A 13,163-nucleotide genomic window follows, 5' to 3' on the forward strand; every position below is an offset into this window, starting at 1 on the left:
ATAGAATAAGCAGGTATGCAATGAAATCTTACCTATAACTTTTCCTAGGAACAGGGCCTTCGGGGAATTGAACTGAGTGTCAGACGCTGTTGGCAGGCTGTAACTTGTTGGAGGATAGTGATCAAGCTGGGGGAAGAGAAAAGAAATGATGAGCATTTTCAACTGATCTGCCTTCTTACAGTGCTACTGAATCAGGTCTACTTTATAGAGTTTATGCCACCACTTACGACCCTGTCTGATGTGCTCTGCTTTCATTTTGATAAAGGAAAGGTAACAGTTAATACCCGTTCTTCCATATCTGCTATTTCCAAGGTTCCCAAGGACTGAAAATTACCTGTATCGGACATTTGTATGTCCTGGTTGCTACAGAATCATTTCAGCTTTTGCTTGTGTGCTTCAATATAATTGCTAAAATTAACAACAGTGTCAACATCAACAATAAAACAGCTTATTATTTTAATGCAAGATTTGGGACCTATGTTACTGCTAAAGCTAGATTTACATGCTTTGCCCACAGGAGAATAGCTGAGAATTTGAGACTAATGTAGGTGTTGGCCATTCTCCTTTTGTCTCAGAAAAGTCATAAATTAATAAGACATACATTTTTGTACTTCACCTTTATTATTTTGTTGTCGAAAATGTTGTTCAACTTAATTGTGGTGACACTTAGTGAAACCTAAGACACAAATTAATGAGTAACCAACTTAGCTAAATAGCGTAATCTATAGGAAACTCATATTGTCCCTGATATGGCACAAGAATCACATTATATACGCATATTTTGTCCATAATTTTTAAAAGAAAAATGTGAAGAGAGAGGAAGAAAACAAATTGCCTATGCTTAGCAATAGCACTATTAAGATAGTACAATACAACTCAGTAGAGTTTTGATGTTCACATTTCATAAATGTAACTGAGGTGAATTTCTATCTTTGCTGTTGTTATTTATTTTCTTGGCTTTATGTGTTTATTATGCAGGCTTTAAGAGGGCAGAACAACAGTTATTTATTTTATTCTGGCCTTACCTTGGCACAAAACAAGGTAGAAACTCTGTGATTTAAGACTTCGCAGGGTATAAGAGATTGCAAAAGTAATTCTGGAGAAACCGCAATGCTAAAGGGCATACCATTTTTTCACATATCTTTTTTGCCGTATTTCTAATTTCAAAATATTATTATCTTGGATTAGTTTGCTTTAATGATACTGCAGTAGTTAAAAGGAAATAAATGGCAGATAGCATAGAACTGATTGGCTGAATCCCATTATACCCCAGAATTTCGTGAGCTCATTACTTAGAAAGCTTACTAATGTCATACTCATGAAACTGTGGAGGCAATCATCTCAAAAAACTATGATAACTGGAAAAGAAGGCTCCAGTCTTATACTGCCCCATAAAACCCCAAGAGAAGTGTATATACATAATAGATGGAGAGTGAAAAAGTTCCCTGCAGATGCCAAAAGAGGTCTAGCAAATGCTCATGTTCAGAAATTATTTTTAATTGACCATAACCAGTTCGCACATTGATTATTTAAAATTTGGCCATCAATGTTTATGAGCATGACTATTGGCCAGCTCCCAATTTTAGACTGTAGATTTTTGAGCTAAATATGTGGAAATACATAATTCCATCTTCTTACTCAGAAAGTAAGAAGTTTCAGTTTGTTCACAGTATCTTGAACAGCTTTTCTCAGATTTTTAATAGCAGAAATACATATTTTTCCTAAAGATAGACTTATATAATTTAAAATAAAAAAGAGTTATTTTTGAAAGGGTGTAGTCAAGCAAATACTGAATCAAAATACAAAGCAGTTCTCAACCTTAACCACAGGAGGTCCTACTGAGTACAAACTCCAGTTAAATGCTTGCTATTGGTTTCCCTGGTGGAAGGGAAATCATCATTCCATAATCCAACATCACAAGTGTCAGACTCTTTGTCAATAGGAGCTGCAGGCGTATCAGGTGAACAAAACATTCCCTTCTTATTTCAGAAGACAAATAGGAATGGCTCGGATCAGGTCTCAGAGTTGTTATGGTATTTGCCAGTATGGTTGTTAAACTAAAGGTATAGACTTCAAAGAGGCTTATCAGGAAAAGATTGGTGAAAAGACTGACCCACAAACCCCTGATCCTCCAGCCTCTCATAGGCCAAGACTTTAACCTCATGTAACTTCTTTGCCTGCAGTGGAATTATTTCTGATACATTCTGATTGCACAGGATTAATCTTCTAGGTTCTCCTTTTATATGTATGACTTAAAATATGCTGAAGTAACTCTGATATAATAATGCAATGTACTACCACGTACAGTGGTATTTGCCAACATCATCAACATTTAAGTTCTTCCTTTTCCAAAACCAATCTGGAGCAATTTTTAAATATTTCTTTTTATTGTGACTTGGAATCTGAGCAGTAGGGTTGATCAGATCATCACTAACCCGATAAGATACTAATAAATCATAATAGTTCTTATCAATCTATCATTTCATTTATCAATGTATTGTGGGTATCCTAGAGCTGTAGCTATGGTCCAGGTGTCCATTATCACAGTAAATATTAGGAACAAGTAATAAAAAAGTCATTCCTGCCTAATGTACAGGCTGCCTCTAACTGAGAATGCTAATTGTGTCTGCAGGACACACCTGAAAATGAAAAGTCAATTTAAATGATGAAGCACTGTGAGAATTTACACGCACAAATAGAGAATATGAAATCCTGCCAGCTGTGGTGTGGTGAAATTCCCTTTGTCTTCAGTTAGTGTTCAGGATGTGGAAAGGCTGGTCCATAATGGATTAAAAGGGAGTCAGTATATTAGCTACCTAAAGCTATAGTTTGTTTCTTTGCAACAGAGGTTTCCTGCAAGGCTGCCTCCTGCCCACACAGTACAACAGCAGCTTTGAGGTCTCGGTTTTTATTTTTAAGTTGCTCTATAATTTGGGCCCAGAATATCTAGTATATCACCCTATCACCCAAAGCTTAGGTTTTGTAGTTCAGGTAATGAAACATGCTATATATGCTAAGAAGCTCTTATGAGGCCATGGTGGAAAATCCTTTGGGGACCAAACAGCATTGCAAACCTCACCCTGTTCTGCCAGCTACAATTCTCCAACTTTGCCTTTCTTGGCAAAAATGCGTAATGGCGCTCACATTTAAAATAAGTTAAAAATATACCATTATGCTATGACAACGATCCCAAGATAATGTTACTGTATTTCACCAAATCCTTCAAACTGGTGTGTGATCACGTGTTGCCCACCTCTGGAAAGAGGGATGGTGCCAGTGCTGTGGCAGGGGAGCAAAGGCCAAGGAACTAGCAGTGCTCTTGCCCTCTCCCTCCCCCACCTTTCTTTCTGATTCCTCTGGGAAATCCCTCCACAATCACAGCAGGGAGGCAGAGGCAGACCCGTACGCGTACCTGCACACTGGAGTCCTCCAGTGGGACTTTTGTGGCGAAGCTCAAAGAGAGGGGCTGCAGCAGGGCGTACAGGGCACGCCGGCGGTGAAACCGTGCAGCCAAAAAGGACTCAAAGATACGAGCAGGCGTGTCCCCTCTTCCCCCCACCTTGGAACAATTTAGTTAGCAGTGATCTTGGCCAGATTGAAAAATAAAATAAAATAAAATACTTCCAGTGACCTCGTTTCCCCTTGAGCATGGCAGAGCATACCATCTTGGTGCAGAGGCAAAAGATCCCCCTGCGCGTGGGAGCCAGGGATGGCAGCAAGGAGACTCTAACGCTGTGTTGTATCACAACAGATACAGACAGTTTCCCGCTTAGAGGTATTTGTTTTTAACTGACCTTTTGTGCTGAATTGATCACTGAATCTACCTACCCAAATATATTTTTCAGGTCTCGTTGCCGTCAAGGAAAAGACTTCAGGATGGGTTCAGTTATGGATCGTTTTAAGGGTTGAACGACTCTGTTTGAAGTTCTGGGTTGTTTTGATTCCTGGTTGACATAAATCTCCATTTAAAAACTGTTGATACTGATTTCCTGGCCTTGCCATCAGCAGGGGCAAGCATTTCTGATGAGCAATGGAGCCAGCTCCCCCTCCACTGCTAGCTCTGGCATCTCTTGTCCCACGGGGGACGCCTGCGCTGCTTCCCGCCGCCAGCTTTCAGCTACCCCCTTCTCTAATCCTGGCACCCGAAACGAAGTGGGGCACCACCAGACAAAAGCGAAGCAATAGTGAGATTTCTGTCCGCTTGCTTTTATGGCTTGCCTTTGTTCTAAAATAGCATTATCTAATAAAAGATGACTTTTATTTTTTAGAGGCACTTAACCCAGGATTTTTTAGGTCAGTGAGTTAAAGGACCAAGCTAAAGACTTTCCTAAGTTGTACGTGACTGCCATCCAGTGGGTGCTCAAGTGTGAGCAGCTGGAACTGAGCAGCCTGCAGTCTTTGTATGAAATACTAGGCTATCAATTTAATATAAGGCACATAATAAAAAAGGAATTACTCGCGTCAAATGATATTTGAAAAAAGATATTACATTATTTAATGAAAATTAAATAGAAGCTCTGCATACAAAGAGGTTGGTGTCATGAATTTGTATTAAATTATAGGTTTTAAATTATATTTAAGATTTTTCATTACAGTTACTTTTCTTTAAAAACTCATTAATTTCGTTTGAGCTTAATATAAACACATAGTGTGGCTTTGAGCACTACACAGATGAAAGCAGATGGAAGTTTTTGAGGAACTTGCAGTTTCAGTTCTCAAGTCACGTCACGCCAGGCAGACTGTCTTTATCTGAAGTTGCTCGGATTTAAGCAGAAGTTCAATAAAATGCTATTTCTTTTAAATTACTGTTCACTTAGATAATAAAAGTAATCTTGACAGGAGTCCTGAGATTAACAGACATATCAATACAAGGACAAATATAATGCCTACATCACCTTAGTAGACTCGGGGAAAAATACAAAAAGTTATATGTATAAGGTATATGTACATACGCACACATTATATTCACCCTGCGGATATATCTACAACTGTATCATTGTCAATCCAGCCTCTCTGTGTGTACTGCCGTAAAGCTAAGGTTTTTCTTTATGCTGAAGACATTTTATAAAAAAAAATTCAAAACGCTATGGAGTAATAATGCTGTAAGGCTTAATCTTACACCATCTGAAGTCAACACAGCTTTGCTATTGACTTCAGTAATAGCAGGATAAAGAAGGGGATGTGTTATCATCATGAACAATGTAATATTTCTCTCCTGCATTATTGTAATGATTTATCACTTGTATTAAAAAGCTTCTCAGTCCTGGAGAAGAGCTTTTTGTGCTAAGTGCTATAATATTGCATGACAAAAAGAAGGTTCCAGCTCAAAAATGCCTACAAATTTTGAATAGACTAGGCACGAGAGCCTAAGAAAATAACAAGGTGGTGCACAGTTGTTTAGATGGAGCTCCTCCCAAGCATTTAGGAGAAAGCATGAAGGTGACTATGAAAATAAAATAGGAGATACTATTTTTCTTTCAGGGATGACTGAAATCTGACCCGTTAATGGTGAAACAGAGGTGAATATTCATGTGCTGAAAGGTTAGGAAAAAAAATTAAACCCAATATTTTTAATATTGTGATATTTGAAAATATTTTTTCTTTTTAATACAACAGAAAAGGACCATATTGAGGTGTTAATTGTGTAATTCTTTAGGCTCATCAAAACCACTATTACTGCAATTCAGCTCCTTCCTTAGTGTGGCAGTAGTGCTTCGCTGATCTTTTTCTGCCAGATTAGGTCCTTGACCCAGGTTATTTTGTGTATCAGCTCGGAGCCAGAGCAGGGAGAAGCCAGAGCCTGCAAATGAATAGTGGATCCAGAGAAGAAGGCAGGACCATAACGCCAGATTTTTTTACTGGTTTAGACTGCCACAGACCTGCAGCCTCACTGCTCCCCTGGAACAGGGGAGGAGGCACACACCTCACCAGCATGATGTAAAGTGAACTTAAGGCTTGCACTGTGCTTTGAGCTCTTCAGGAGAAATTTCTATAGAGGTATAGTTAATACTGTTTTAGGAACCACTCCAAATCTGTTTTTCTGGCTAAATGCACCGATTTAGCCTTTTGCAGTTTTTAAAAAATAAACATCAACTGCAGTCTTTTATGATAAATTATCTTTTTTGCGGGGATTTAAATTAGAAACATGATCACCATGGGATACAGACACAGAAAAAACATACATACATTGAAGAATAAAATAAAATAAATACAAAGTGGTTTTGTCTGTTTAAAAACTTGAATCATTTATGTGCCGTAATCTTGTATATTTTCCTGAAGCTGCTCTTGGTCTGATAAATAATATCAGGGATAATTTACCTCACTGTAAAAAAAATTACAAAAAATTGGATAAAATTTAAATGGAAATCTACATACATAACTCAAAATGTAACAGAAGCACTGGTAAGGAAAAGGGAACTATTTAATCTGGCTGCTTCCAATTGAAACAATTCTCTCAAGCTTCTTTCACATATCTGTTGACTTTTTATTGCTCTCTTTAATAGATGAATTACAACAAATGTTAACAGAAGCAATAGCAGGTCATATAATGCCAAGTTATTACAATTAAAGGGATCTACCTCAGGTACCTAAAGATGACTTTCACAGGACATTAATTTGTCCAATGTGTGCTGCCATATAATGGAAAGCACCCATTTCATGTTAAGCTTTGACTTTTTTAGGCTTAAGGTTAGACTCTGAAAATACTTAATGATTCTTTTGTTCTTTCTTTCTTTCTGTAATTCCAATAAAAACTGATGCCAAGCCAGCAATCATGCAGGCCGAGGGAAAACACGCACCTTCGTCGCTGGAAATACGTTATAGAAGGAAATAGTCTCAACGTAAGCCAATGTAAGTAACACATGCTGTGAGGCGGATAAGCCTGCTGACGTGCTCTGCAGACCTTTGCTCTGCTCTGATACTGCAGACCACACCATACTCCCTCGTGCCCTGAATGCCCTACCTTTATTTCCAAGGGCAATGGGGGTGTAGGGTGAGGAAGATATTTCACTCCTGGGTATTTACCGTGATATGTGGCCTAGACATGGCTAAAGTTTGGGACAAGACAACGGAAAAATTCCCCTGAATCCAGCCATACAGGCTCCGCTGGAAATATGTGAGAAGGATGGATACATAAAAGAGTTCCTCTCTTACGGAGTGGTGTTACGGAACAAAAAGTAAAGAAGAATGTTCTTCCAAAAGGCCTCAAGGTTTGAAACTATCTCATCTGATGCATAGAGAGGGAAAAACTTTTGTAAATATACATACTTCAGCATCTGCCCCCGCCCCTCTGCAGCAGCTGCAGGGACGGCGGCAGGCTCAGGTTGTACAACCAAAGGGCGAGTTGCTACCCTCAGATGGGGCTCTACGCGTGACATTTTCCCCACTGCATAGCTGCCAGTAAGAGAAAGATCTGACCCCACGCTCTGATCTTCAAGGTATGGATATTCTACCCTCTTGTGTACTAATGAGTGAAAGGAGTTCTTGTTTATGACATTTTGTCTGACTTTGAGCCAGCTGGGGTTCGATGGGGTTGTGCTGACTTATCTTGGCAGGTGCCACTGACCAACTCCATCGTGCATGAAGGAGAAGGAGAAATGACTCATTTATGGGCTTCCTGCCTGGCCATAACTGCTGTCTTTACCTGAAAGATCGTAAGTCACACTGTAAAATAAAGAAGTTGAGTAAATTCAGTGAAGGATAAAATCAACAATACTGCTAGGAGATCATGGACATCCTGTGAGCGCAAAAGAACAGGTAAGAAAATTATTAATTGGTGGATTATTCATTCATTTCTGATTATGATGCATTTATCTAAGTTCTGTTATGCTGTTTCTTGCCGTTGTTCACAGACTTTTGTGAGAATTGAACATCTAGTCTTCGGCAACATTCTCAACATCATTATATTGGTGGGAATTTGAAGTATGCTAAGACCAGGGTCTGTATTTCTTTTGGAGTTTAGGGTTATGGGAATGAGATACTGTATCAATATAAGCTTTGATTTATCTTCAAAATTTCTCATATCAATAGCTTTTTATGTTACTTTGTCACCTATTTGTGAAAAAACATCTGTTTTCAAATCTGAGCAAACCCCATTTTCTTACGACTTCTGATTGATAAAAACAGCTTAGTAGCTATGGGTAAACTGAGTGCTAATGCATTAAATATGCAGATGTAATGTATGGTTCTGCTGTAGGAAATGGTCTCAGTCTGCCTTTCTGTTGCACTAGCAGTTTGAGTAATACATTGCCATTGTAGAATGGCAATACGTAGTGGAAATGACATATCTCCGGAGATTTTAAATAATTCATTTCAGCAGGAAGGCCTTTACTATTAATAGAACAAATACTTTTTTTTTTCCTTTAAAGCAAAATATGCTTGGAAATTCATTACATATATTTTTATATAATAGATGCACCTGCTTATTAGAAAAAAAGCAGAGGGCTGCAGTTGCACTGATATTAACTATGGTTTACATGTTTACCTGTGGCTAAAGTCCTGGATATTTAAAACATGTTTTATTAATTCCAGCTGCTATGGAATTTGTAAATACAGTCTGGCTGTTATCAAATCACGAACAGTACTTCCCTTTTCCCTACCAGTCAGAGAAATGCTAGTTAAACCAGTCTTCAAATTAATCAGGAGTCTAGACAATCTACGGTACTGTCCGAAGGATACTGAGGCAGTATGTTTGCCCAGAAAATGAAGGAAATAAATAAAGATGGGATGTCTACATCAGTTTTATGCCATAACTACCATCACCATGTCTAATCCTAGGGTAAAAGTTGTCAAAATGTGACTCAATGGGATAGTTCTCAGAGAAGAGTTATAAACTTGTTTTATGGTTCAAAAATGACAGTCTTCTGATGGTAAACTAAAGCAGTTCAATTTACTTAGCTTCTTACAGACAAGATGAAAAGATGTTTTAATCAGCATCTCTAAGAAAGTGTGAAGGGGAACGACACCTGACACAAAACAATTCTTTCATCTGTCAGGCATAGACAAAAAGATCTGGAAGTTAAATGCTGAAGTCTGCAGAATTCAAACTGTAAATTAGGTGCAAATTCTTTACAGGAATGGCACTTAACCATTGAAAGACATGGCCAAAGGATATGGTAAATTTTCTATCATTTCAAGTCTTTAGAGCTAGATAAAATGTCTTTCCAGAAAATGTGTTGTACTGCTATCATTACTTTTTGGGCTAGCTGCAGAAAATCATTTGGTGAAATTTTATAGCCTCTGTTAAGCAAGAGCTCAAACAGAGTCATCATATTCTGTTGAGGCTTCAAAATACATGAAACATGATAGTTAGGTATGATTCTACAGCAACAATAATGATAGGAGGTGAAATTATAGCCTCACTGAAGTCTATAAGAAAGTTCCCGCTCCCTTCAATGAGAGAAAATTTTAATCTATAATTATAAAAATATTTGATATATTCATTGCATTTAAACTTGGGATTATATGCAGACTGCTTTGCTCTACTTCACCCATTTTATTTTATTGCTATTATGCTTACCATTTTATTTTGTATTTCAGATTAGTTTTGAATTCACTTTGTATGATTTACATTTTTTATGCATCTAGGAGTTATTTCTTTTCAAGTACTGCAGAGTTCAAAATGGAAATAACAGAACAGACTTGCAAAAATTCTGGTTTTTCTTGCTTTCATTTGGGTAAGGGTCAAATATTTCATTGATTATTTTTCACAGAAGATGGATATTTTTACTCCTTACCTCTGGTGAAGCTTGAAAATGGAGATCTATACAAATAAATTCTCTGGATTATTCTCAATCTTATGATGAGTTCAGATTAAGATTTCTGTAAAGCCTCATAATTAAGTTCACTTTGAATGGAGTCAGCAATTAACATTGTGAATGTATGGTATTGTTGTGTATAGCCTCTCTACCACAGTTCCCGAAACTGTTCAAGCCTGAAAGAGAGGACTGTCAGCTACCCTTCCGTACGGTCTTCTGAGCAGATGTGCACTGCCTGGGTTTGGGACACTGGAGTCCTGACAAAGTTGCTCATGTCCAATCCTTTTCAGGAACCAAGAAGGCATTAGAAGCTGCGACTCATAACCCATTCCTAGAAATGGCTTTAAAGCAGGTATGAAGAACTGGAGATCTGTTGAGAATCTACAAGAATATCTTAGTATGGAAGCTGAGAGGCCCAGTCCAAGTCTGTTGACTATCAGCTTTATCCCATTGAACTTTAAAGCACATGATATGTTTTTTTTTTTTTTCTTTTTTTTTTTTTTTTTCCTTTGTAACATGCTGATATAGCTTTGGGCAACAGAACAGAAATTTCTCTGATCCAGATTCCGCCCTTACTTTACTCTGGGGACACACACAGAAGCAGGAGGCATGAGTCTTGCACTAAGGATGCTACTGCTGCAGCTCTTTGGGGTACGATTTAAAGCCGGCTGGAGTCCATGGAAGGCCTTTCATTGACTTCAGTGGGCTTTGGACCAGAACCTCTGCTAGGGAGTTGTTGTCCTTGGCTTTCTTAAAAGAAGATTTCACTGATGTGTGAATAGCATTAATCACCCATGAACACTTGGTAAAAAGTGATCTGGTTTTTATGATATGGAAAATACCCTGCTGAAGCATGAAACCTTTTAATGAAGTCAAACAAAGTAAAACTTGCCCTCCGTGACCTAAAGCTCAGCTCTTGAAATGTCATTTACTGGGATAATGCATTCCCCATCTGTCAGTCTGGGCTTTTTCTTGCCACAGGTGAACTAATGCAGCTTTGGAGGTGTGCCATAGTTACGAGTATCTGGTATTTTACTAGAGGCGAGAGATAGGAATTCTTATTAGCGAATGTTAATTTTGCCCACCTTATGGAAACAACAGAAAATAAACAGATCTTTGTCCCTGAATTTATGTCCTTTGGTTTTCCTGGCACCTAAATCAACTGTATATCCTTAATCGTATCCTTGAGAAACCACTGGCATCACGAATGGGAGCTTGTTATTTAATGTAGAAGTAATTATTGATTTGTCTGCAGTCAGTGAATGTAGAAAACTGAAATAGAAAAACCTTTTGATAGAGTCTTTGCTACTACCTTTAGTCTTGATTGCCTTGGTATGTTAGGAACATGGGACGTAATTCTGATGAAAACAATTCACACTAAATATTTGGGTCTGTGCTTTTTTATTACCTTATGGATATACAATATTGTCGATGTGTTTATTTCAAAGCTCACCTCAAATTCTGATTGATTGGAGAGCAACTCTGATTTTATGTAAGTAATCAGTGGTCTCATGTCTGCCAGCATCGGGTGAGGTCTCATAGAGTTCAGTAATGAGTCTTTTACTGTATTTATATATAAGTGAAACTCCAGAGAATTATACTGTAACTGGTTCACATAGTTCATACGGTAGCAATTTATTGCCTGGCTGCAGATTTTTTAAATCTCTCTGGCACTACAGGGGTATTACAGTAAGTTAGAAAGACAGGTATTCTAAGTATGAACTTGTTGTTAAGATCTCAAAAATACTAACTGAGTGCTCTTGAATCGAAGCTTTGATGAGAAATAAATCCTTCTTGTGACACTTTTATGCCATGTAGAGATGTTGAAGTGTGAGCAACAGCACCTGGCAAGCAAGCTGTCTTCCTTAAAAGCAAGCAAACCAGCTGCTCATCAGGTTGGAGAAGGATTTAGCAGGAAATAAAAGTCTACTCAAATGTTCATTGCTCAGATCTGCAAGAGAAAACTCATACTTTATGATTTGTCCTCTGGATACTGAGAAAAAATCGTATTTATATCTTCTGTATTTTCAGACACCACGAAGAGTTTATATTTCAAAACAGGACTCATTTCCAAGTGAACAATCAACAGACCAACTTCTGTACATATCAGTTCTCTCATTTACAGAACATAACCAGATAAGTAACAAAATCAACTTCCTTATGGAGAATAAACAAAATTTGATAGAAATCTTCTCTTTCAGGATACAGAAGGATTCAGATTTCTGGATTTGCTTTGTATGGGTCCCTCCTTTCCCTATTCTTGCATGTGCATCAGACAGTTCATCTCATTTAATAAGCCTCAAATGTATCTCTTTTCTGATTACATAAATCAGCTGGGTTGTAAGCACATTGACTAGATTAAGAAATTTTTACACCAGCAGAGCAGCACTAACCAAAATGTTTCTGGCTCTTCAAAGCCCTAGACAGGCAGCGGTCTCATAAAGCACTAGGAAAATAACATATTGTTGGGCCCCAAATGTAGGTGAGGTGATGCAAGGCTGGGATACTTAACTGTGTACATATTTTCCAATTGGGCAAGGTACCTCACCTGATCCCTTCAGAAAATAATGTATTTAGTTTTATAGGTGCCTAAATCCACCAGCTATGACTCCATAGGAATCATGCTCTATGCCCTCAAAATAGAAGCATTTAACAGCAGAACGGAACCTAACTGTAGGTCTTCTTTAGCTTCCATTTAGCAGTAAGAGAAATAAATCCAAATGCAACAGCATGCAAGAAAGAAGCATATATGAATATATACCCCTCCCTCCAAAAACCTCCAAAAACCTGAAAAGCGCTTGCATGTATCACCTATACATTTTTTAGATTATCTGGCATTTTGGAAATAATTTTACGGCAATTCTACTTCAATGCAGCCAGTGTTATTCTGAGTACCGAGAGCCTCAGTCAAATGACATTGAAAAAGTTTCCTTTTGATGCCATGAAACAATAGCTGTCAGGGATCTATTTTAATCTTTCAGTACATAATACTGTGACAGCTACTATCCTTCACCTTTTGGCTTGGTTCCCAAGGAGACTTCCCCTTTTTATATTTCATTTGTTATTGGTTTTGGTTTGCTTCTTGTGAACTTTCAAATCCAGATTAATCTATCCCATCCACCTGACTCTCCTGTCAACAAAACTGTTCTCATAACCAGCTGCAATCTCCATGTTTGCAGATGTGACAACCAGGGAATGAAAACAGAGTGCTGTAATGACCACAGAGGGAAAGCTGCCTGGAAATATTGATTGCTTCTTGCAGTGCTCCCCTCAGTTATTTAAATAGTATTACACTATCTCAAAGGTTTGTAAACTGAGATACGGAGAGATGAAGTTTCTGCCTGTGCTATACCAAAAACTAAATAAGCCAGAGCTATGTGCCTTCAATAATACTCTCTGTCTCAGACT

General features: G+C 38.0%; 1 protein-coding gene across 1 annotated transcript in view; it reads right to left on the bottom strand.

Annotated features, from left to right (window-relative positions):
* The window catches only part of CNTNAP2 (contactin associated protein 2), a gene marked incomplete at both ends in the record, with an annotated part of 1,160,915 nt that overhangs the window by 66,294 nt on the left and 1,081,458 nt on the right, over positions 1 to 13,163 (bottom strand). Inside the window, one exon of the mRNA XM_082479539.1 lies at positions 33 to 126. Coding sequence (XP_082335665.1) covers positions 33 to 126 — 94 coding nt within the window. The remainder of the gene's footprint in view (positions 1 to 32; positions 127 to 13,163) is intronic.

This window comes from Vanellus vanellus (genome assembly GCF_965231255.1).
Source record: "Vanellus vanellus genome assembly, chromosome: 2".
In the NCBI taxonomy this organism is placed as follows: Eukaryota; Metazoa; Chordata; class Aves; order Charadriiformes; family Charadriidae; genus Vanellus; species Vanellus vanellus.